Source organism: Panthera pardus, unplaced genomic scaffold (genome assembly GCF_024362965.1).
Source record: "Panthera pardus isolate Hobbes unplaced genomic scaffold, ASM2436296v1 HiC_scaffold_25, whole genome shotgun sequence".
Taxonomy (NCBI): domain Eukaryota; kingdom Metazoa; phylum Chordata; class Mammalia; order Carnivora; family Felidae; genus Panthera; species Panthera pardus.
Window position 1 is genome coordinate 49,630,507 of NW_026526821.1, and position 26,376 is coordinate 49,656,882.

General features: G+C 47.0%; 1 protein-coding gene across 3 annotated transcripts in view; it reads right to left on the minus strand.

Moving 5' to 3' along the window:
* ACSS1 (acyl-CoA synthetase short chain family member 1) overlaps positions 1 to 26,376 on the minus strand; it is a 60,949-nt gene that overhangs the window by 10,097 nt on the left and 24,476 nt on the right. For 2 of the 3 annotated variants that reach the window (XM_019437190.2, XM_019437189.2), the window contains exons 3-12: positions 20,954 to 21,153; positions 13,762 to 13,937; positions 13,214 to 13,366; positions 8,568 to 8,715; positions 7,158 to 7,295; positions 3,072 to 3,164; positions 1,803 to 1,915; positions 1,292 to 1,418; positions 417 to 544; positions 238 to 301 (exon numbers count right to left, since the gene is read on the minus strand). In XM_019437190.2, coding sequence (XP_019292735.1) covers positions 238 to 301; positions 417 to 544; positions 1,292 to 1,418; positions 1,803 to 1,915; positions 3,072 to 3,164; positions 7,158 to 7,295; positions 8,568 to 8,715; positions 13,214 to 13,366; positions 13,762 to 13,937; positions 20,954 to 21,153 — 1,340 coding nt within the window. The remainder of the gene's footprint in view (positions 1 to 237; positions 302 to 416; positions 545 to 1,291; positions 1,419 to 1,802; positions 1,916 to 3,071; positions 3,165 to 7,157; positions 7,296 to 8,567; positions 8,716 to 13,213; positions 13,367 to 13,761; positions 13,938 to 20,953; positions 21,154 to 26,376) is intronic. The other variant, XM_019437191.2, reaches the window with a different exon arrangement.

Consider the following 26,376-nt stretch of genomic DNA (forward strand, 5'->3'; position numbering starts at 1 on the left):
TGCTTGTGGATGTGTGTCCTCAAAGGACGGCAGAGTTAGGACATTTCAGAAATCTGACCCTCACCTAACATGCATGCCATCAAGTCTATTCACCCAAAATCCACGTAAGACTGAAGGAAGCAACAGCTTGACCCATAAAAATCCCCTGCCACCCATCTTCCAGATTCTGCTCCTTTTACAAAGTGCCCACAATGGGCGTAAGACCAGGAATGAGGAGCTCCTTTTGTGGGCACTCACCTTCTCCTTTGATGTCATGGGGGTAGCCAATGACAGCAGTCTCTGCCACAGTGGGGTGGCTAGCCTGTGCAGAACACAACAAGACAAAACATGCAAGAGGTGAACTGCCTGAGTCAGCACGCAAGTAAATCTGAGGCCTCAAAGAGGCATCCTACCCAAGGAGGCTGGGCCATTCTCACCATCGAGTCCTCGATCTCAGCAGTCCCCAGCCTGTGGCCGCTGATGTTGATGACGTCATCCATCCGCCCTGTGATCTGGTAGTAGCCGCCCTCGGTCCGGTAAGCCCCATCTCCAGTGAAGTAGTAGCCTGCACCACAATGGGAGAATTCAGCACCAATACCTCTGAACCAGGACCCAGCAGGGCTCCCGTCCCTCCAGGAAGGATACAGTAGTACCCACACCCCAACTCTCTCTATGGAAGAAAGCCCTGAAGCCCCAGCTCTGCTGACCTCCTGCCTGTTTGTACTCCTGGCAACCCCTTGTGGAGACACTTCTCTAGATAGTGCCATCTGGCTATGTGCTAGAGAGAGGGCAGTGGCTCTGAGTCAGCAGAATTCTGACCATGTCATAACCGCAAACGTTGGGGAGCAGAAGATGTACAAGGAGCCCACCCAAGCATCCCCAAAAGTGAGTCTCTTTCACAAGCTTGAGACTGAAGATGATGGGTTCCCACAGGCACACTGTGTATATAATCTTCCAACCCAACAACACAAAGCAAAGCAGGAAAAAAACAAAAAGTAAACTGGAAGAAAACTCACAGCCATCATGACAGTTTTCCAAAGTTGTTTCTTCATCCTTCTCTCTTAGTAGCCTAAGGCATGCACACCACAGGCCAGGCACTTTGGGCTCTGCATGCAGCCCCACTTAACCCCCAAGAATTCTTACCAGTCCAGAGACCAGGGGGCTTAGGGAGGTGAAGTGGATGGGAGGAGGATTCCAACTCCAAAGTATCACTGCTCTACACTCAGTCATCATTTCCTTAAAAATGTTTTCTGAGCTTATGATTTCCAGTGTGTGCAAAAATGCATGACATGATCCACTTTAGCCAGCTCACCTGGGTAAGGCTTGAAGTAGGCCTCCATGAATCTCTGGTGGTCTCCATAGATGGTCCTGGCCATGCCCGGCCAGGCCTGGGACAGGCATAGAGCCCCAGAGACATCACCGCCCTCCACAACGTTTCCCTACAGACCCAGAGACACACATGTGAGAGAACTGGCAGATTCTGCTTCAGAAGCAAAAAACTAACATTCTTCTGAAAAATGATAGAGGGAAGTGCCAGAAAAATGCATGAAAACAGAAACATGAAAAATGACAAGGAGGCCCCAAGAGGAACTGCCTTTCTCCTCCGTAAGGAAGCAGCATGGAGAGGGCTTCCCAGAAAACCTAGGGCTCACCCCATGTGGCAGTTTCAACTGTGTCCTTGAATGCTTGCCCTCTACCACCTAAAAGAGCCTGGCACACGTGATGTGGGACAGTGAGCAGAGGAGGCCATGAAGGCAGACAGGAGTGTCAGGAGCTTGGCAGGGCACCCGTGAAGGAAGGAGATGCCTCTGCAAGGCCCTTACCTTCTCATCCATGAGAATTGGGACAATGCCATAAAAGGGTCTCATAGCCATGCCAGGGAGGATTTCTGCTCCTTCTTCCGAGGGGCGTGGGGCGATGCAGATGCCACCCGTTTCTGCAGGGAGAATGGGGAAGAAATGCAGGATGGGCCTAGCAGCTAGTGGAATGTTTATCGAGACACTGCCATGAAAGTGTCCATTGCAGACACACAAGTGCTCTCCCAGGGTGGGAGATGGGTGCTTGCCCCTGTCTGCTCAAGGAAATGACACAGTGATCCCAGTGACACAAAGACCTCTTTCTGAGGCAAGCCCAGACTTGGGTTCTGGTCCTCTCATCTGCAGAAACGAGATGGGAACCCAAGGAGGAGAGGTCAGTCCAGCTATGGCTCTCCACAGGGATAGGGGCTTCCTCCCTTCATCCATGGCTCTGTGGGAAGGGGTAGAACCCACCTACTTGCACAGGAAGATGGAGGAAAAGAACTGCTTCTGGGCCAGTGCCCCATCCCCCACACCAAACAATGAAAAGTGATGCTCACAATTCTGTTCTCACATCTCTGGCACTTCCTTCTATCAGCCTGCATGGAAATGCCTCACAAGACTCAGCTGTAGGGAGTCTCTGTCCTGAGCCTTCCCAAATGGAGGAGAACAGAGCTATTTGCAATACCTCACATTCTGGCTTCTTGGAGAATGAGACCACAGTTCGCTACATTTATTACATCAGTGGTGATCTCTTACTCCGAACAATACTCCAGAGCAGAGAGGACAAAGCAAAACAAAATGACACAGAAAAAAATGTGTTTCCCACTAAAATCTAAATTTAAACTCTGGTCCCTTACAGCAGGGTCCATCTGCATCAGATGTATTTGTGTTGGACACATGGACCCTACAGGGAAAATGAACATTTAGCTAAGCACCTACTACCTGTCAGCAGTAGGCAACGTGCAGCACTTCTATCATCTCTTTCCATCCTCACCGGGGCCTGTAGTGGAGTGCCCCCATTTCACCAATGAGGAACCTAAGGCCCAGAGAAGTCATTACACATCTTACAGCTGCAAAAGGGTAGCCACACACTGTCTCTCACTCCAGACATCAGATTTTTCAACCACCTCATATGCTGAGGGGCTGAAGCATTAGTGGTGTTGGATGGCATTCACAGAGCCTCACTCACACTTGACCCTCCAAGACTCAGGCTCAGCCACATGTTCTCATGTGCTGTCACATGCAGTGAGTGAGCCCTGCATCAGGTCCCCTTCTCCTCAGGGGCATTCTCACCTGTTTGCCACCAGGTGTCCACCAGCGTGCATCTGCAGTCCCCCACCACCTTGTGGAGCCACTCCCAGGCCTCACAGTTGATTGGTTCTCCCACTGAAACCACACACAAAAGGAAAAAAATGATATAATACACCTCAACAAAACTGAAAACAAAAAGGATAGGTTTTTATAGGGGAAACTGTTCTATAATTTTTCTGAAGGACATAAAAGAAAATTTGAAAAAGCAGTGAGATTCAGCATATTTACGGCCATCAAAAAAATACAAATTACAACAAGATATTTTAGCCATCATGTAAAAAATTTTTAAGTTGGATAAAATGTGGGGGAACCAATAGCACATACACTATAGGAGTGTAATTTGGTATGGAACTGGGGAACAACTTGGGTGGTTCTCTTAATATTTAAAAGTGGAGGGGCACCTGGGTGGCTCAGTCAGTTAACTGACTGAGTTTGGCTTAGGTCATGGTCTTGTCATTCGTGAGTTCGAGCCCCACATCAGGCTTTCTGCTGTCAGCGCGGAGACTGCTTTGGATCCTCTGTCCCTCTCTGTCTCTGCCCCTCCCCCACTAGCATGAGTGAGTACACTCTCGCACTCTCTCACTCTCTCAAAAATAAATAATAAACATATTTTAAAAAATTGAAAAAAAAAAACATGCATACACCTGATACAACTACTTAGGAAACTGGTAGAATCCACTAAAGCTAAACACGTATATACACACACATGCTACACACACACACACACACACACACACACACACACACACAAATGTGCTTGCATCCTATGACTCTATAGCCTGACTTCTACAGCAATGTCTAGCTGCTAATGACCTCAATGTTTGTGTACCCCCAATATTTCATATGTTGAAATCTTAACCCCTAAAGATGATAGTATTAGGAGGTAAGGCCTTTGGGAGGTAATGAAGCCCTCAGGAATTGGATTAGTGCCCTTGTAAAACAGACCACCCAGCTCCCCCCTCCCTTGGACCATGTGAGGACACAGGGAGAAGGCACCATCTATGAACCAGTAAGAGGGACCTCACCAGAAGACAATCGTGCTGGCACCTTGATTGTGAACTTCCCAGACTCCACAACTGTGAGAAATAAATCCCTGTTGTTTATAGTCATTGGTGTTTTGTTATAGCAGCCCAAATGACTAAGCTACCACCCTAATGAGATGCCCATACAAGGCTGGCACTCAGAACTTGCCAGATTAAACATACCACTGCTAAAATAGTGAAATCCTCTCATGCTGGCTGTCTCTTGCTCAGGACCACTCACGTGCAGCAAGTAACCAAGGCCTGACCTGGCCAGGGCCTCCCATGCTGGTCACACAGGTGCTGGATGTTGTGTGTTTTGCCCCTGCACTCACCCACACCCACAGGGAGGCCAGAGGATACCATGCAGCACTGGCCCATACACTGAGGAACAGCAAGAGACAGAACATGCAAACACTGGGGCGTGACTACTGGACCACACCCACAGTAGCCCCCACAGGAGGGTAAAATCAAGTTCTCAAAACATAGAACAGAGCCATATGGAAAACTGCATGTTGCTGAGTTATAATAAACATAGGATAATAGCAGTTTGATCTTGTTCAGGGAAAGAAGACATTTCAGAACCAAGCTATGTCTTTCACAGTAATATAACTGTGAAGAAGGCATCAGAAGGTGCACAGGCAATTGGGTTGCCTGGAGCAGCGCCATGGAGGACATCAGCTTTCATTACCATGTTCCAATTTTTTTTTTCCCAGCAAGAGTATAACTATGTGTCACTTGTGAAGCTGAAAGTTAAAAAAAAAAATTAATGCAAATCTTGGGGTTAAAGTCCTAAGTAAACTAGATTCTGCTGACCAGTCAGATTAAATGAAGTCAATGCACCCAAAGCCTGAGCTGTGGGGGCTAATCCAGCCACACGGAAGCAGCCTGAACTGTAGAACCACAGTGGAGATCAGCACCGCACTGGCTCTGGTCAAGCCATGAAGCTTCCTGGTCCATGGTGCTACTCTCTTTTGCCGGTGTGAGAAGATGCCAAGTGCTGTTTACCTGCCTGCCAGCACTGCTTATTGATAACCAGGTCCCAGGGAAACCCCTGCAGGGCTCCACTGGTGGTGCTCATTACATGGCAGGAATGTGCCCACGAGACCAGCAAAATACACAGAGCCTGGCCAATCCTCTGTGTGTGCTCCCTGGTACAGAGTTGTTCTGGGCCTGATCCAAGAGAGGAAGTGGAGAGAGGACTACAGAAGCCTGTCTGGCCTAGAGGATCCCTGGCTGAGGCAGCTTTTGGATGGGACATGCACCCCCACTCTAATGCGGCTACTGAGCATCTCCTTCTGAAATGCTCAGAGCAAATGCCTTATCACTGGGGGTCCTAGTGAGTCTTCCTTAGCAGTTGAATCCCATGAGTGCATCTAGAAAATCAAACCTCCCTTCATCACTAACCTAACTCCTGGTCCCACTCAGGTGGCCTACAAATGGCACCTGGAGGATCTGAGTTTCTGTGGCCCTCTGCTTGCCCTCGGTCCCCAAGCACTGCCCAGCCCAAAGTGCAGGGGCACATCATAGCCCTTGTGGTATGGAGGGCAGGTCTTCTGCATCCACACAGCCCCCAGTCAAGACACACAGGACTCACACTCCATAGCCTAAACATGCCAAGAGAGGCATCTCAGACTCACCACCATCTAGAAAGGAGCCCAAAACACTTCTGCTGACCCCACCTGGAAAATTCAAAGTACTTGGTCATCCAGACACCAACTGACCCTAATCACAAGGGAGGCTCTGAATAGAAGGGAGGTAGGCACATGAAAACAGGTCTCCCAGGCAAGGATCCAGGCCATCCTGGGTGGGAAGCAGCATTGCTGGGTAGCAACTGCCCTGGAGATGCCAGCATCTGGGTGTTGAGCCCTCAGCACAAATCTGAGCCTTCTGTTTCTGGCCCTGCAACTCAGCTTCACAAAGAGCAGTCAACCCTCACTGACCTGCTGTGTTTCTCTGTGTGTGGGCATTGGGATGCTGAGGATACTGATGGGTGTGACTTTTGGGAGCTCACTGCCCAGGGAAACAGTCAGCATGAGAATAGATATCCAAGTACAAAATATGGATTTGTCTGAGAAAAGAGAGCCCGAGGTCCAGAGCAGCCAGGTAACTCCACAGGGAGAAGGTGCACAGAGACGGACCTTGAGAGAAGGTTGGAACCCACACAGATGGAGAGGAGCACTATGGCATTTCAGGCAAGGGGAGTAGTATGAACCAGGGCCCTGAGACCTATAACAGCACTACACACCTGTGCCACTGATGAGTGACATGCACATGCTGTCCTGAGCTCCCTTCCCCGTGGACACATTTGGCAGCAAGACACCTCCCTTGTGGTACCTGCTCTACATGCCTCCTCTGTGAAAAACCAAGAAGATCCAAGTATTCACCCAAGGAGCACAGAGGACCTCCCTGCCCTTGTTTTGCCTATGGACAACATGTGTAGGGGCAGAAATGAAATGAATCAGGAACAAGGAGAGAGAACGGGCATGGGTACCTTCCACCCCACTGGTATCATCTGAACTAACCCCACATCACCTTTCCCAGATGTTTCCATGTGACTTGGCAACATATATAAAAATTATAAATGGAGATAACCTTTGATCTCATAACTCCTTGCCTTGGAAATATCTACAGCAAGAACAGCACACAAGCACAGAATGATGTTTATTATAGTCCTTGGGACTATCCGGTACTAAGCAACAGAGGAACACCTTAGTGACCCAGTCAGCTCCTGCACTGCAGTCCCATGTGGCCACTGAAGGAGGGCTTGGGCCACCTTACCAGGTTGGGAATTTTTCATAATAAAGATGAAGCACAGAACTCAGGCACAGAAACATCTAGAATATTGTATTCCAGACTGTTTGTTATCATCTGGGGGCTCCAGGAAGCTGCTTATGGGCAGGGACATCTGCTTTCTATTCAGTATGGCACTGTTTGAATTCGCCACAGCCATAGCCACACAGCTTTCATAATTAAAACCATCCTGAAGCCTGCACTGGCTCTGCCACATGGCACACACACCTCTCCAGTAGCACAGAAGACCACTCACCTGACCCCAGAGTCCGCAAGGAGGAGCGGTCGTACTTCTTCACCCAGGAGTCGCCATATTTCAACAATAGCCGGACAGCCGTCGGGGCCCCATAGAACTGATTGATCTTTAACCTCTGCACTGTCTCCCAATATCGACCTACAAAAAGGCCCAAGTTCACCGTCAGTCTGAGCCCACTAGATAGCATCTATTCTAACTTAGTTAGAAATCAGACAACAGTTACTGTGTGCTGGATACATGCAAACCCCTGTGTTCACAGAAAGGAATCCAACACCCATCATTGGGATAGAAAGGGAGCCCTGTGGCAATCATCACCCAGCACACCCCACATCCAGGGCTGGTGCATTTGGAAACAGCCTTCCCCTGGCTCTGGATGGCTGCATCCATGTGGTATATCCCAAAAGATACAGCAAAGATTGGTTCAAAGGGATATCACTGTGAATTTTAAAAATAACCCATGTAGCACTAACAAAGAACTTATGTTCACACTTAGATGTCTCTGAGGTTGTGACAGGTACTTCCCCTGGAATAGCAGTGGCCACAACTGAGTGAGCCCTGGGGAGCAGGGCAATTGTCCAGCACACACACACACACACACACCTGGTCTCCCACAATCCCCCTCAACTCACCACCATGGCTCTACACATGGAGTGGGCTGAGCTTCGAGGGGTGGAAGTGATGGGCCTGAGATCACACCTAAGGTGTAGCCCTTAATCCCTCACTATGCCCCCTACATAATCTTCCTAGGGTGCATCTAGTCCATCAGGAGGCTGAAGAGGAGCGGGGGAGGTGACAAAGTTCTACACACATCATTATTAGCACTGTGGAATGCTTGGCAGAGCCACCACAATTCAACTGAATTATAACAAATACTTGGGGTTTTGTGCTGCCTGAAAGAGAGATGCCAAGGTGAGCAAGATATGGGTCCTCAAAGCAATCTCAATTCATGTAGGTGGCTCCAGGACACACACAATGCTCTCTGGCAGATGTCCCTGAAGGCACAGGCAGCAGAGCTGGAGAAAATCCCCCGTCTGTGGTAACAGGAGGCTGGCAGCTGGCCTGGGTGTTAAGGGCTGGATCTGGTCAGGTGGCCAGAGAGGGGAGAGGGACAGTGCTAAGGGGATGGCCCAAGGCACCCAGTTTGCTAGCGGGACAAGAACTCTGGAGTGGGTTGTCCTGAGACAGCTTCCAGTGACAAATCACACTCCCATCTACTGCTTATCTGATCTTACTGCAGACATGGCCCCTGGCCCCAGCCCACCTGGCAGAGCAAAAGGCCTGGCAGCTATGCCACGTGACCACAAGGACCACAGCCGGGACAGAGTGAGGGAATCTACTCCACCCTCCTGTGAACTTCTCCTCCTTCCTCAAGCTTCCTCCTGGGGACCCTATTTGGTCCCCAGTCCTCACCAGCATCAGGGTAAACTGGGGTGCTCTCAAAAAGGACAGTGGTCGCTCCATTGCACAGGGGTCCATACACCACATAGCTGTGTCCTGTGATCCAGCCAATGTCGGCCACACAGCCAAAAACGTCGCCTGGCCGGTAGTCAAACACAAGCTGCAGAAACAGGAAAAGAGGCTGTCAGGAGCCTGTCACCCCATGCTCCCATAAGTCACTAACAGTGTTCTATAAATGCAAGACACAGCTGCTCCCAGGCCACCAAGAGCAGGAAGAATAAGTGCACCGCCAGAGCTCCATGAAGCTACAGCAGTAACAAGACAGAGTTACTGCTACACACAACATGCGGATTTTCACAGATGACAGTGAAAGAAGCCAGACCCCAGGTGTACACTGTATGAGCCCCAACCCAGCAAAGCCGATCTGTATACTGGAGGTCATGCTAGTACTAGCCCTGCTGGGGGGCTGCTTGCCAGTGGCATGTCAGCGCCTCTGGGAGCTGGAGACGCCCCAAGTCCTGAGGCAGGTGGTGGCCAAGTGTGTATCCACAGGTCGAAGCTCATCTAGCCATATGTCCAAAATAAGGGCACCTTTCTGCATTAAGTTATACTCTAATTTTTTAAATCTCAAAAACTGCCAAAAAAAACAAAACAAAACAAAAAAAAAAGCCAAAAAGACCAAGAAATGCCTCAAGCATCATCAGTTTCTGAGAGCCTGAGCAGGGAGACATGCGCCTCCTGCATTCTTGCCACAGGGTCCAACCTGAGCCTGACCTACCTCTGGATACAAATGCCCCTTTGCAGGAAACACGGAGATCAGAGGGACAAACCTCTGGGTGTTACAACAAAGTTGAAGGAAACGGAAGAGATGGAAGAGAACCAACAGGTTAAAAAGGCTTAAAAGACATATTAAAAAAAAAAAAAACAGTAAGCCACAGTATCAGGGGATGCATGTTGGGTGACTAAGCTAGAAGAGGGGAAACACGGGGCAGTGACACTATCAAAGTCAGAATATGGGGGAGGGGCTGTGGTTGGACAGGCCAGGAAGGGCTTCTGTGAGGCTGACAGGACATTTCTCCACTCCTTTTTTTTAAATTAATTTATTTAAATTCAAGTTAGTTAACATACAGTGTAGTATTCGTTTCAGGAGGAGAAGCCAGTGATTCTTCACTTATATACAACACCCAGTACCCCAGTGACATTGCACTTCTTTACTGAAGTGGGTTGCCTTATAATAATTCAGTAAGCCACACATAGGATTTGAGCGGTTTTCTGGATTCTATTCTGTATTCTGATCTATTTTGCAATAAAAAGATTTCTTTTAAATCTTTGGGCGAGTGGGTCAGAGTGGCTAAAATGAACAAATCAGGAGACTATAGATGCTGGAGAGGATGTGGAGAAACGGGAACCGTCTTGCACTGTTGATGGGAATGCAAACTGGTGCAGCCGCTCTGGAAAACAGTGTGGAGGTTCCTCAAAAAATTAAAAATAGATCTACCCTATGATGCAGCAATAGCACTGCTAGGAATTTACCCAAGGATACAGGAGTGCTGATGCATAAGGGCAGTTGTACCCCAATGTTTATAGCAGCACTTTCAACAATAGCCAAATTATGGAAAGGGCCTAAATGTCCATCAAGTGATGAATGGATAAAGAAATTGTGGTTTATATACACAATGGAATACTACGTGGCAATGAGAAAGAATGAAATCTGGCCTTTTGTAGCAACATGGATAGAACTGGAGAGTGTTATGCTAAGTGAAATAAGTGATACAGAGAAAGACAGATACCATATGTTTTCACTCTTATGTGGATCTTGAGGAACTTAACAGAAGACCATGGGAGAGGGGAAGAAAAAAAAAAAAAGAAGAGGTTAGAGAGGGAGGGAGCCAAAACATAAGAGACTCTTAAAAACTGAGAACAAACTGAGGGTTGATGGGGGGTGGGAGGGAGGGAAGGGTGGGTGATGGGTATTGAGGAGAGCACCTGTTGGGATGAGCACTGGGTGTTGTATGGAAACCAATTTGACAATAAATTTCATATTAAAAAATAAAAATCAATCAATCAATCAATCTTTGGGCGAGTGGACCAGTTTCTTGCTGCCACAGATCAATGTGGAGAATCCCCAGGAGTCTCCAGACAGTATAGTGGTCTGGAGATGGGCAGGGCCCTGTGCAGCTGTGTCCCAAGGCAGGGGGCTGGGGGGATTATTTCAAGGAAGACTGTGGTTTCACAGCACTAGAGCATCAGGACGCCCACACCCAAAGCCCCACAGCATTTGGGACTGAAAGAATGTTTAATACAACTTGGACCAAATTGCCAAGTCTTTCATGGGGCTGAAGATTTCTCTCCCTGCAGTTCTGGGAAGGGTAGCAAGTGCCTGGGGCCAGCCATGCTCCAAAGGGCCTGACCCTACTGTATACCTCCAAAATCTCTTCACACCCTTCAGAGCCAACTGTCCTTATCCCCTAGAGAACCACATGTGTGCATACTTTCATCTATAGAAGGCTCAAAGTTTCTATTCCCAATTCTTAAAAAAAAATTCTTATTGAAGAGAAATTCAAAAGATGGTCCCATGCCTATACTCCGACTGCTTTTGCTCATGTAGACTGGGTCCTCCAACAATTTTGGTAATTATTATTACTAAAAACTAATCTCTCTCCACGTTTACAGCTTCCCTAATGTTAACTTCACTGTAAACTGGTGGAAAGAATTTGATCTACTCTGTGACTTTCTTGGTATTTGGTTTCATTAGCTATATTTTCCAAAGTATTTTTACTTACATGATGTGTCAATCCTTCAACCTTCCTCCCACCACTGAGAGCTGAAGAGGGGTGGGGTTTTCCAGTTGAGAACACTGAGGTCAAGAAAGGTTCTGTGGCATGCTCAAGGTCACCCAGCAGGCAGAAGACAACTGTTCTAATATGGATTTGAGTTCAGGTACTTGTCTGCTCAACATCTGTCTTTCTGTTTTTCAACATTGTTAGTCCTGGGTGTGAGTAGCCACCAGTGGGACTGGTGCAGCACCACTCAGAGACTGTGTGATGCGCAGTGTGCATGCTTGCTACCTGCCTCCCAGCACCTGCTCCTCCCCATTCATTTCAGGAGATTCACCTCCCACATGACCAAGCCTGACCAATGAGCACATTCCACCCCCACCCCTAGCCACAGTGACTGAGGCAAATGGGGCCCTGACTGCAACCAGGCCAGTGATTTTGCTGGCACTATGAGGCTCTCTCCAGTCCCTGGGAAGGAATGTGGTCAGCACAGAGGAAGGGGGCCAAGGAAGGAGAGATGCCACCACGCGGGACCAAAATCGGAGCCCTTCTTGGATGGGCCTGGGCTTGCTGGTCACCTGGCTACTCAGTTCCCTTTGCAGCTGGCACCAGCAGTGCAGTTTTGCCTTTTGCAACAGAGAGGTCCATAAACACTATCTTGAAACCAAATCCTACCTGGGAAAAGTCAACTACTCCCCAAGTAACCAGGGATGCCACATTAAAACACAACCCCCACAACCCACCAATATTCAAATCAGTACCGATTTTTTTTCTTAAATGTTTATTTATTTATTTTGAGAGGTAGTGAGTGCAAGCAGGGGAGGGGCAGAGAGAGAGGGAGAGAGAAAATCCCAAGCCGGCTCCATACTCAGCATAGAGCCAGATACAGGGCTCAACCCCACAAACCATGAGATTATGATCTGAGCTGAAATCAAGAGTCAACACTTAACCAACTGAGCCACCCAGGTGCCCCCAAATCAGAACTGATTTTTTAAATGCACTTATTGGAATAAAAAAAATGACATACCATCTGCTTTATAGGCCCTAAAGGATGGCCCACTGTAATATAATTGCCATATACTAAATTTAAGTTTCCTTACAAAAGTAAATCTTTTTCTAATTTTACTTTTAAAATGTGGCCCCAGGGGCGCCTGGATGGCTCAGTCGGTTAAGTGTGCAACTCTTGATTTTGGCTCAGGTCATGATCTCACGGTTTGTGAGATGGAACCCCATTAGGCTCTGCGCTGTCAGCATGGATTCTCTCTCTCCCTCTCTCTCTGCCCCTCCTCCCCCCAGTCTCAAAATAAATAATTTTTTTTAATAAAAAAAAAATGTTTTCCTTTCTTTTAACATCACAAGGAAAAAAAGACCTTTTAAGTAGAAGAGAACATTTTAACATGTAATAGTAACATATTCATCTCTATAACAACTCAGTTGTAAAACATGAGTTTTGACATTTTTTTTAGGGAGGGAGGGGCCCAGGATGGCCTCAGCACCTGGGCCCCTGAGCATCAGAACACAGCTGTGCCAGTGAACATGTCAGACCTGGGGAGGGCTCAACTCTTACAGAGCAGGCAGACAGCACAGACACAGGTGCAAAAGGGCTAAAGACCTGCAGTGAGTCTCAAATTTTCGATCCAGACTCTCCCAACAAGGACAGAACTCAGCCCCCATGCCTACCACTCGCTATGCCAGTGCTACAACTCACAACGGCCCTACTCCTGAGCACACAAGAAGAAACATTAGCACCTCATGCATTCAGGCACTATGTTACAGCAGGAGTTCTAGCTCTAAATTCAGCCTCTCCTGGCCCCCTGCTCAGAGCCCTGCCCAGGAGGTGGGACACCCCGCACTCTCAACCTTCCCCACCAAGGCCCGTACCCTGTGCGTCACAGCGGCATACAGCAGGTAGCCCGCCTGCGTGTGGACGAGTCCCTTGGGTGTTCCGGTGCTCCCCGAGGTGTAGAGCAGGAAGAGCATGTCCTCACTGCTCATGCTCTCTGGAGCACAAACAGTGTCCTCCTTGGCCATTTCCTAGAAGGGGGAAGACACAAACAGCCCCATCCAAGGCAGTTACCCTCTGCCCCACATTCACCCATCCTAAGAACACCTCTTGCCCAGCTGCTGCAGGCCTCAGCAGACCAGATTCAGTTCACCTGCTCTACTCTGCCCTAGTTCAACTCCAGATGCAGAGAACACAAAATAAAAGGATGAATCTGATCATTTCTATTCCATTAAGTGTTTCAGTATGTTTGTGGTATTTGAGCTCCATCTTCCCAACCAGGATGTAAGTCCATCAGATACCATCAGGGAACCCTGAATATTGCTGGGGGACCCAGGTTGAGAACCATGATCCGACAAGACTCAGACCCAGTTAACCCAATAGGAGTTAACCTCTCCTTAAACTGTACAATGTGAGACAAACCCACCTGCTCGAGTGGGATGTCCAGACGCCCCATGTGGACCTTGTTGTCCGTCCTGTGAGCCACCAGGACATGTTGGATGGTCGGGCAGTGCTTCACAGCTTCATCTACTATCTTCTTCAGCTCCACCACGCGTCCTCCCCGGAGTCCTTGGTTGAAGGTGATGACCACCTTGCACTTAGCTAATGGAGACAAACAGATATTTCTGGTCAGTTTCCTTCCCACTATGACTCTCACAGCCCAGACTGACAGCCACACAGTCCAGGCCTAAGAGTGTGATACACAAAGTCCATTCTTGAGTAAAAGAGTCAGCAAAATGTGGGGGGAGGGGGTCTGCCTGCTTTGTGATCTTTGTGCTCAATGCAGAAATGCCAGGCCTTTTCCCAGCTCTGAAGGGGAGACTTCCACCATTCCCTCCCACCTGCCCTGGGAGCTTTCCCAGGTGAGAGGCCATCACACTGCCCTCAGCCACAGCCACTATAGTGGCAAAGCAACATTAAGATGCAGAGACCAAGAAAGCTGGGCAGCCAGAGACCAAGCCCCAACATGTCCTGTGTGGCCCCAGCCCTGTCCAGGGTCAAGAGGCTTCACTGCCCAGAAAATAGAGGCCACACACCAGTGGGTGCCAGGAGCTGCCAGTCCCTACCCTTGCCTTTAACTGAAGGAGCTCCAAGATTCACACCTGCTCTTCAACAACCTGGTTAGGCTTGGCCAGGCCCAGGGCAATGCAGGGAAGACCCAAGCTTCCACAGCTGACCTAGGGTGGGCCCTGAGCAAGGTATCAGGTACAGACAAAAACTGGGCATCAGAACCACAGGCAAAGGAATGATCCCCCAACCACCAACATCGTGCCTCAACCTGGGATGACCCAGAGGGATCAAGGCTGCAGTGGGCTATTATATAGCTGGTCCCTAAGGAAGATCCCAGAACAAATACTCAGCTGTAGTACTAACTGCCAGGGTCCCACACACATCCCCAGACCTTTTATCACTGCACCAAGGGCTTCTTCCAAAGCCAAAGGAAGAAGCACTAGGGGATTACACAAACCCAGGAGCCCTCCACCAATGACTCAAGAGCTGGAATATACATACCCCAGGTCCCTCACATGTGGTGTCACATCCTGACACATGTGGTTCCATTGCCTCCCAGGGCTCCCTGAGGGACTGAGCTCTGGGCACCCACTATGGATGCTTGTCTGGTGGATTCCTCTTCCAGCTCCACTCCCCACTGCCCTACAGTGCTTCCCAGGACCACCTCCCAAATGAACTGGCTACCCTGAGCTCTTATCTCAGCATCTGCTTCTGCAGGAGCCCTGACTGAGGCACCAATCTCCTTCAGCTTTTCAGTGTGAAAAGTGCCTTCTAGCAACATACTCATTCTTTCCTCCTCCCAAGGGCGCTAGAGATGACATGACCTTGAGGACCACCTAAGAATTCTCTCAGTCCTTCTCTGGGTCACCCAGGGTCAGATAGATACAGAGTGCTTGCAGTGCCCAGGGCAGTGTCATCCAGCTCTGCACACCAGAGGCCCCCAGCTACACACTCTTTGCTCCTCAGGCCTTGGCCATCGGTCACCCTGGGACAACTAAATCAGTTGGGCAGAGTCTGTCAGAGACCACCCTGGCCTACATCCTGGAAGCTGGAATTGGTCCAGGTAAACACCTAGTGGGGCAGGAAGAGAGAAGATCCAGCAGGTAGAAAGAGACTATCCTCAAGGGGATGATAGACAAAGAAAGCTCAGGATCCCCCAGGAGAAAGTAGTGGCCCCAGCCCATCTCAGGTGTTAGAATCACATTATGTGGGTTATGGCCCCTCCGCAGCCTCCCATGGCACCTGCCTTGTTCCTGGCACTCACTTGTCCAAGGCTTCCTGCCCAAGCAGTTCTCCAGGGCAGGAACTTGCGTGCACATGCCCAGTCCCTAGGAGGTGCTTGGAGAGCACAGCTCACTCTGTGGTTTCCCCCCACCGAGGCTGTGTGATGGGCACAGGGTGTGTGTATAGCATTAGGGCACAGACCAGATCAGCGTGACACTTTATCTAGGAAGCTTCAATTTTACCTCCTTGGTTTTTGAGCAGGTATTGGCATCTATCTTCATTTCTTATTGCTCCCATAGCCAATTACCACAAACTTAGTGGTTTGGAAAACTCATAATTTAGTTCACAGTTCTCTAGTCTAGGTGAGCTTGATAGGGTTCTTTTCTTGGAATCTCATGCCCAAAATCAAGGTGTCAGCAGGCAGAGTTCTTATCTGGAGGCTCTGGAGGAAAGTCTACTTCCAGGTTATTCCAGGTGTTGGCAGAACTCAGCTCCATGTAATTGGAGGACTGAGGTCCCCATTTCCCCATTTTCCTTGCTGTCATCCAGGGATTGTTTTCAGATTTTAGAGCAACCTACATCCCCCGGCTTGTGACTCTCTTTATTTTCAAAGCCAGCAAAGGCAGGTCAAGTCCTTCTTATGCTCTGAACTCCCCTTCTGCTACATGTCCTCTGCCTCCAACAAGAGAAAGTTCTCTGCTTTCCAGGACTTATGTAATTAGATTGGGCCCACCTGGATAATCTCCACATTTTAGGGCCCATCCCATCTCCTAAGCCCTTTTGCTATGTAAGGTAACATATTTCAAAGTTTGGGGGGATTAGAGTGTGGACATCTGTGGTGGCCATTATTTGCCCCTACCTACAACCTCTCAGAATCATCCTCCTGTTGTCCTCTACCCTCCCCACCATACTGTCCTCTCTCTCTATTCCTCACACAGCCTAAAGCAACAGAGAACATAAAGGGAAGAGGAGTGGTCAGAGCCTGGATGCCAGGCCAGGAGAAAGAAACTTTAGACTAGAACACACTGACTGAGGTTGCCATGCCTAACTCATAATGAGACCCTGGTGGCCATGTCACACTCCCACCCTGCCCCTCACACTGATGGATTAAAGGTAGTGGCAAATTCCTTCACCTGGTGTCATAGTACTTCTCAAGTAGAAGTAGAGTCCTGGTCTCCTTCCCTTGAATTTGGAATGTCCAGACCGGTTGAACCAATGGAATATAGCAAAAATGATGCCAAGTGTATTCTGGACCTTGCCTTTAGGGCAACTGGCAGTTTCCACTTCCTTCCTCTTGGAACCATGAGCCATCATATAACATGTCTGACTGCCTGAGGTTGTCTAGGTTAGTCATACAAACAGGCCACATGAAAGAGATGCATGGCAGGCTCCAATCATGTAAACCAACCAGTTTATATACCAGATTACATGGAGCAAAAAAAAAAAAAAAAAAAAAAAGACATTCTCACTAAGCCCATTGCATTCCTGCCCCCACAGAATCATGAAATATAATAATAAAATTTACTGTTTTAAGCACTAAGATTTGGAGTAGTTTGTTACACAACAATAAATGACCAAAAACAAACAAACAAACAAAAAAAAGCCCTCATTGACACAAACAACTGTCCCAGTAGAGTCTTGTCCCTGGAAATGGACACCTGAACAGACGTACATGGAGGCTGTAGGTGTTGGGTAAGAGCCTCTTAATGGTAAAGTTCCAGAAAGAAGTTACAGGAGTTTCCCCTGCTGAGGGCTTCAGATATGACCTGGCCCCTACCCTTCCATGGCCTGTTGTTTAGGATTTCTGAGGTTCTTGGATCTGCTCCAGCACCCAGCTACTGAATCTCCAGGGCCCACTGCTTTTGCTTGTTTTAAAGAATCTTAGGGCACTTGGGTGGCTCAGTCAGTTAAGCATCTGACTTCAGCTCAGGTCCTGATCTCACAGTTCATGAGTTGAAGTCCCACATTGGGTGAACTTGAACCCTGCTTCAGGTGAGCACAAGCCCTGCTTCAGGTGAGCCCTGCTTCTCTCTTTCTCCTTCTCTGTCTGTCTCTCTCTCTGCCCCTCACTCACTTGTGCCCTCTCTCTGTCTTTCAAAAAAATAAAAAAACAGGAGTGCCTGGGTTGCTCAGTTGGTTAAGCATCCAACTTTTGGTTTCACCACAGGTCATGATCTCATGGTTCATGAGTTTGAGCCCCACATTAGACTCCACACTGATGGTGTGGAGCTTGCTTGGGATTCCATCTCCCTCTTTCTCTGTCCCTCCCCTGCTCATGCTCTCTCTCAAAATAAATAAAAACTTAAATAAATAAATAAATAAATAAATAAATAAATAAATAAAACATCTAAAAAAAAAAAAGAATCTTAACAGAAACACTTGACAACCATGACCATGTCAACAAGAGAGAAAAAGAGCAGCCTAGTATAATGCTAAAAGCATGAACTCTGGTGGCCCAATGCCTGGGTTCAAATCCTAGTTCTGTCATTAACTAGCAATGTAACCTTGAGCAAGTCAATTAACCTCTCTGTGCCTCAGTCTCCTCACCTTCAAAAACAGTAGCCTCCCAACAAAGAAAAGCCCAGGACCAGATGGTATTATTGGTGAATTCTACCAAACATTTAAAGACAAATTAACATCAGTCTTCCTCAAACTCTTCCCAAAAACTGCAGAGGAGGAAACACTTTCTAACTAATTCTATGTGGCCAGCATTACCCTGATACCAAAGTCAGATAAACACATCACAAGAAAAAAAAAAAAAAAAACAAACTACAAGCCAATACCCCTTATGAACACTGATGCAGCAATCCTCAACAAAATGACAACAAATTATATCCAGCAGCATATTAGCAGGATTACACATCATGACCAAGGGGGAATTTATTCCTGGAATGCAAGGGTGGTTTGACACATGAAAATCAAGGATGATATACAGATCATTGGAATAGAATAGAGAACTCAGAAATAAGCCCTCACATATAGGACAAATTAGTTTTGACAAAGTGCCAAGGCCATCCAATGAGGGGGAAAAAAACAGTCTCTTCAGTAAATGGTGCTGGTACCACTGGATACCCAGAGGCAAAAGAATGAAATTGGATCTCACACCATACCCCCAAAAAATGAGTTCAAATTGGATCAAAGACCTAAATATAAAAGCTAAGACCATAAAACTTTTAGAAGAAAACATAGGAACAAATCTTCATGACATTGGAGCTGGTAATGGATCTTGAATAATACACCAAAACAACACACAACAGAAGAAAAAATAGGTGATCCAGACTTCATCATGATTAAAAACTTTTGTGCATCAAAAGACACTATGGAGAGAATGAAAACATAACCCACAGAATGGGAGAAAATCATTGCAAATTACAAATCTGATAAAGGTCTGGCATCCAGAATACATACAGAGAACTCTTGCAACTCAACAACAAAAAGCAAATAGCCAATTAAAAAATGGACAAAGGGCTTAAGTAGACATTTCTCCAAAGAAGACATACTAACGGACAAGATGCTCAGTGATATTAGTCATTAGGAATGTAAACCAAACAAGATGCATGAAAAGATGCTCAGTGATAGTAGTCATTAGGAATGTAAACCAAACCCACAATGAAAAACCACTTCATACCCACTAGGATGACTATAATTTTTTTTAAGTAGGCTTCGCACCCAGGACAGAGCCCAATGTGGGGCTTGAACTCATGACCCTGAAATCAAGACCTGAGCTAAGATCAAGAGTCAGATGCTTGACAAACTGAGCCACCCAGGTGCCTCTATAATTTTTTTTTAAAGTAAAATAACAAGTGTTGATGAAGATTCAGAGAAATTAGAACCTTCATACATTGTTAGTGGGAAGGTACAACAGAGCAGCAACTTTGGAAAACAGTTTTGCAGTTCCTCAATAAGTTAAATATAGATTTACCATATGGGCCAGCAATTCTACTCCTAGGTATATACACAAAAAATTGAAAACAGATGTTCTCATGAATGTTCACAGCAACTCTATTCACAATAACCAAGAAGTGTTAACAAGTCAAATGTCCATCAACAGATGAATAAATCAACAAAACATGGTACATCCATACAGTCAAATTTTATTTATGGAAAAAAGAAATGAAGCAATAATACATGCTACAACATGGATGAACCTTGAAAACATTGTGAGTAGTGAAAGAAGTCATAAACAAAAGGCCACATGTTATATGAGTTCATTTATATGAAATACCCAGAATAGGCAAATCATTGACACAGAAAGCAGATTAGTGGTTGCCAGAAGCTGGGTGGAGGGGGAAATGGGGAATTCCTGATTAATGGGTATGAGGTGTCCATTGAGGGTGATGAAAAAGTTCTGGAATAGACCGTGATGGTGTTTGCACAACATTATGAATGTGCTCAATGCCATTGAATTGTATACTCTAGGATGGCAATAACAGTAATAAAAAATGAAGAAAAGGAGAAATAGAGTATTATCTCATACCATATTTACAAATACAAAGTTAGTCAAATTTAAGGAGATGACCTTTGCAAAGTATTTAGAACAGTGCCTGGCACATAGTCGGTGCTACAGAGTTTAAAGAGAGAAAGAGAAATGAATGACAGCACCAACCCTTGAAAGTGGAGGGAGAGACACAGAATGAAAGTAGAAAGGCTTCCCAGCCCTTCCTAAAGGTAGTCAGCAGGGTTCTGAGAATTCTGCCCTTTAGCTCTGTTCACTACCCAAAGGCAAGTCTTCAGTGAGACACAAAGAACTCTCAGTGACCCCCATAATTTGGCAATCTTCTTAGGGAACCAGCTCAGGGGACTCTCTAGGATCTTACTAGAACAGCGGTCAGACTTTGCAGACATGGGGTCACCATCCATACATTCAGCTCTCCCACCAGAAAAAGAAGGGAGACATTATTGTTCTCTTGCACACTGTTCAAAAGACTCTGACCTACCTGTAGACAGAAAGCCTTAAAGATGCAACATAAGCCCCTACCTGACTCCAGGCCTCCAGAAGTGGTCCACCCACCCTCTTTCATGATGAAAGTCTTCTAGTTGTTGACCTGTGAGACCTTCCCCATACATCTCCAGCCTTATCTCACCCTACATGTTTTTTCCCTCCTCCACCACAGCCACGCCAACCTCCTTCAAGCCCTCACAAGCTGTGCTCCTCCAACCAGTCAGCTGGTACCTAGCTGTTCCCTCCACCTGGAATCTTCTTTCCCTTCTTCACCTCATTGCCCTCAGATCTCAGCTCGCAGAACTGAGAACTAAATGCACATTCAGCCATGTCCCTGTCCCTGGTGGTATCTGTCATTTGTGTGACTTTTATTAATATCTGTCTAAGTCCCTGATGGCCAGGCCCCAAGGAACAAAGACCAGGGTCCTTCCCATATGCTCACCATCATTGATCCTCCCAGCCAGGGACTCTGCACTGAAGCCAGCAAAGACAACCGTGTGGACAGCTCCAACCCTGGCACAGGCCAGCATTGCAGCCACAGCCAGTGGTGAAACAGGCATGTAGATTGCCACATGGTCCCCTCGACGGATTCCATGTCTCTTCAGCGTGTTGGCCAAGCGGCACGTGGTCTCCAGCAGTTCCCTGCAGCACAAGGGAGAGAAGGGCATCAGAGATAGGAAAGGGCCAAAACACAGAGTAATTTGGGGTGGAATAATTCTGTAAACAGCAAGTACTGTACACCCAGCAGGCATTCAAGTGCTTATTGCATGGCAAGATCTTTTCCAGAAAATAATGTTTTCAATTTTGTAGGCTGTTACAGAGATTCACACCCATATTACTGTGGTAAAATGGCTGTCCTTGTGTCCATTTACAGTAGGGCTTCTCAACACAGGGTCCAAAGCCTAAAATCATCATATCCCTGAGACTTCTGGAAATGTTCATCCTCAAAAGAGATCTTCTAAGGCCTTTAGTGGGGAAAGTAAGGCCCCAGTTTTCTGAATCAATGCAGGCCATCAAGTAAGGCTCTAGCCAGGAGGGCCCAGGCTCATGCAAAAGACTCCTGTTCTGCGTAGCCACAGCAAATAGGGAGGGAAAGCAGGTCGCAGGACAACCAACCACCCTGTAGTCCCAAGGAATGGTTGTGGGGTAGTGACAGCACCGCCTTTTCCTCTGGGCCAGGCACTAAATGGGCTTGGCGTGATGGAAACAGGCAGAGCATATGCAGAGGCAGCCTGACACCCACCACCTGGCACCTCTCCTATCCATGAGACCCTTCCCTCCACTCCCAGGCTAATCTTGAGGTTCTGCCTGCCAGTCAGAGCACAGCATCTCCCCGGAGAAACGGATTGGTTTAGGGATTGACATGTGACCCAATCCAGCCCAATCAGAGTCAATGAGAGTCAACTCTGGAAACAGGGAGCACACGCAGGCAACCGCCCACTTGACTGTGGGGCAGGAAGTGGAGAAAAGGCAACCCTGAGAACTAGGCACTCCCTTCCATCTTGTTCCACCAGCTGGCCCAGCTGACCCTGGACTTAGCAAATAGCCAGTCATTTTGCCATTTTTGTGTACACAATTTGATTTTGTTATTTAATCACGGAACTAACACGGAAAGACAGAATGAGGGCAACCACCTGAACCACACACCAGCCTCTGCATCACTTCAGCAGGCCCTAGTGGGGCAGCACCGACTTCCGCAGGCTCTGGAAGCCAGAGGCCAGACCCTCCAGGCTTCACAAAGCTCCTTAAAAGTTTGTGTGTCTAGTTCCCCTCTGTTCATCAAGGAGAGGGCTCCAGAGAAAGGCCAAGTTCAACAAGAGGCCGCCTAGAAACACCAAAGGAATGAAAATGAACACTCCCCATTTCAGGCAGAGACTTCATGGGGGCCTTTGTTTCTTCCCAAAGCCATCCTACAAGGAGACCTAATGAGAACAAGATCACAAGCCCAGCCTGCACTTTGCCCCCCAACCAGTGGTTCCTGCCCAGGCTGGCACCAGCCTGCCTCTTCTGCAGGATTTCATCTTTTCTCCTTAAAGCTTTCAGGACAAAGGCTCCATTCACTCGTGCCTCACCCACCCCTTGCCTAAGTTTATGATGAAGGAAAGAGCAGTTCCTGACAGTCCCCAACACCAAACTCCCCAGAATCCAGAGCTCAGAAGCACTCCTACTACTCCAGGGAAGGAGGATGACAGCCTGTGACAGTACTGAGGAGGTAGCTATGGTCAGTGATGCAGAATAATTCAAGTCCAGTGCAGGCACCATTTTCATAGCTAAGGATTTAAGCTTCTGAGCAGCGCTCAGGGAGATGGAGGCTTGAATGTGTGTTAGGCATATGGTGATGAAATTCGGTCCTTATCCTGCAGACCAAAGGGAGCAGTCAGAAGTCAAGGAACAAGTATGAACTGTCTAGACAGAGTGGCCTGGCTTAGCTTTCTATAGTAGCTGTATTAACATGGCAGTTTACCTTTCTCAGCTGCCATGTGATCATCTGAGAAACAACAGGTGACATGCACCTTGTGTAACTGTCACAAGTGTTAATGACAAGCGTCATCCACCCAGGACCCTGCCAAACATTCAGTAAGCATTACCTTTCTCATCAGATGTCTGTGTTTAAAATATTTTCTAAAACCACTAAAATCAACTTACTACTTTGGTTAAATCCTAAGATGTTAAAAATTCCATTCCAAACACCACAGGGTTAGAGAGAAAGTATCCTCCAGGACCACAGCTCTGACTAGAGAAATGCAGACACATGCATGACAGTGTGAAGGGCATTTATCACCTCAACTTCATGCTACAGTCGCTGAGAGCAGCAGGGAGAACTTTCTGGAAAAGTTGTCTGTGGTGAGGAGGAGCAAGGCAGCAAAGAGGAAAGGAATGGTGGATTTTCCCTACAGGGGCAAGAGTCACCTGGCTGTTGTAGGGCAGTTGAGCTATGGCCCTGGAAGATGGTCTGAAGACCAAGCTGAGGCAACCTACATGTTCCCTGGAGGATCAAGGGGTATCAACATGTGCTGGACCCAGAGTTGCATCCAGTGGGTCCCATACTCTTGCTTCTGCATCAGAAGGAGCAGTTTCTAATAAAGAATTTGATCTGGGTAAATCTCCAAGCACACTCCCCTTCCTATGCACTCTGCCAAAGCCATAAACCTCAAAATCAAAGGGCTCCTTGAAGGTCAGATGGTGCAGCCTCCCTGGGGTCCAGAAATCTCGTTGCCATACTTTTGCCCACAGTGGCCCAGCCTCTGTTTCAGCATCACACTGCTGGAGGTCACCATCTCACCAGGCTGCTTCTTGCTTTGTCATTTTAGTAGAGAAAGAGTCTTCCTAAAATTGGACTAAGTTTTGTAGCCATTCAAATTCCAACCATCAGTCTTGGCTCAGCCCTTTAAAGCTACCCAGAATAAATCTAATTTGTCATTCAATAACACCCCTTCAAATTCTTCAATACCCCCACCCCAAGAAGCCTTTCTTCTCCCAGTTCTTTTATTCAGCCATCCATGACCCCACTTACTCTCTGTAGATATACCTCCAGGTTACCAAATGGACCCCTACATTCCCATGGTGTCTGTTCAGTGAAGAATATGGGTACCCAGACCCTTAACCTCAACAACTCTACATTTAATAATACAAATTAAGAGCACATTAATTTCCTCCACACTTGTACCATTGGAAAATATGATCAGCAAACCTGGGTCTTCAAATCATTGAAAAATCAATGTCATTTGAGTGATCATTCTACGTACTCAAAACCTGTTCAAAAGCATGTTCTTGGACATTTGTGACTTCTCAAAGACTCCCACAAACTAAAATGCTACTATTTCTGTACCAAAAAGATAAAGCAGCCACTCAGAGGCTGGTGCTTTGGGATGTCACTGCAGGAAATACTGGCTTCCTTGTGCCTACAGGGTCTTTCCAAGGGAGGGCAACATACAGCTTTCTGAGAAATGATCTCACTGAAGTGAGTTAGTTATATTTTCAAGTGCAAAGGGAAAAAGTAACATTTGTTTGTCAGGTACTGAGCAAGATATCTAAGTTTATCTGCAATGTAGATTCCTCAAGGCCAAACCTTCAATGTGGACATATGGAAATAATGTGCACAAATACATACATTTGGCATGGTTTTCATGGTGCTTACTACCAGCAAAACGCTGACTGACCTTGGGAAATGGGAGGAGACATTCTATAGCCAACTGTTAAACATCAGCAGAGAGTAATGTTTATATAATGCTAAAGACATAATCTGGCCTCAAGTATTTGTAAACAACATGACACTTGTCAGCAGGGATAAAGGCTCCCTGGCCCAACTCAGTCCAAAACAGGACACAGCTGGAAACAGAGTTCAGAAGAAACCAAGGAAGAAATACACTGATATTTATTTATTTATCTATATTCTAATTAAAGCTGTTTTTTCATGGCTACTATTTGAAAGTATCTTTCCCTCCTAGCCATTTCCCAATCCAGGGAAGTAAGAAAAGCTGTGTGTGTGTGTGTGTGTGTCTTGTATTTAAGAAATAAACAAATTAGGAATGCATGATTTGCTCACTTCCTATAATTACTCTGGCTCTTAGTGTTCATGAACTAGATACTTACCCCCTTCATTGTCCATCTGCCCCACTAAGTACAAGCTCTACTTGGGTAAGGATTTAGGGGATATTGCCTTCTTCCCCGTGCCTAGAGCTGAGCCTAGTTCATAGAAGGCGCTCAATAAATATTTGTTGAATCAGTAAGAACAGCAGATAAGTGAGAAATGATGAGAACTCTGGCATATGTAGGACAACTTGGGCCTGTGGTCTTATCATGAGCACCTGTCCACTCTGCAGACGCCTTCTGTCTCTCTGTGCTAGAAAAGGTGAGGCTGGCCATCACATCAGTGTCACACTGGCAGGATGTCCTATCCCTTTGACAGCAAATGGGAAGGACTACTCCCACTGATAAACTACCCACAGCTACTTTTCTCTTCATTTTCTTATGCCAATAAGGGAAATAAACCCAGGCAATTAATGTCAATATTGTGAATGTAAGGCTTGTGACAGACACAAAGTACTTCATAGTCCCTGCTCCCCAGCAAGCCTGGTGCTGACAGAGGAGGGGCCAACTCCAGGGTCTAGATGCAGAACTTGAAAGGACATTCATCTTGCTTCTCTGCAGTTCGATATTCTCTTCAGCAAGCCATTTCAGGAAGATGGGATAGTAAGAGAAGAAAGGGAATGAGAAGAAAGCATGAGGATCCCTTCCTCATACAGGGTTTGCCTGGAGGGCCAGATGGGGCATGGAGATGGCTCATGAATCTCAGAACCAGCTCTAGGAACAAACTCCTTCCTCTGCGCAGACCCCTACTGTAGCCACTAAATCTGATTTACTGGTGATAAAATTTGCTCACTCTGCCACTCACTACCACTGGGAGAATAGACACCCAGGAAATGGGCTAAATACGTTCATAAACCAAGATTGATATTTCTTATACATAATCATTTGTTTTCATGACCATGACCTTTAGCAAAGAAAAACTGAAGTGGAATATAAAACAGTAGCCACACTTAAAGATGAAAAATTTGCCAAGGAAGGCCCCAGACACAGGGTTTTCAAGAAATAATAGCTGAATTGCCACTGGTAACACTAGGTCAACCAGTGAACCTGGGGTCACTACAGCTGCATGTTTTCTACCTTTCTACAGAAACAAGTGTTTGGCAAACAAGTGTATTTTTCTCGAGGCTATGCTGTAGTTTATGGAAAGTACTGGATTTGGGGAGCTAATATCTCAGGACAGTGTCTCATCAGAAGTCAAACTACATCTGATCAGAAACGGGTTCCCATCCCAGCTCCCTATACACTTGGGGCCTTGACTGTCTCATCTAGACAACA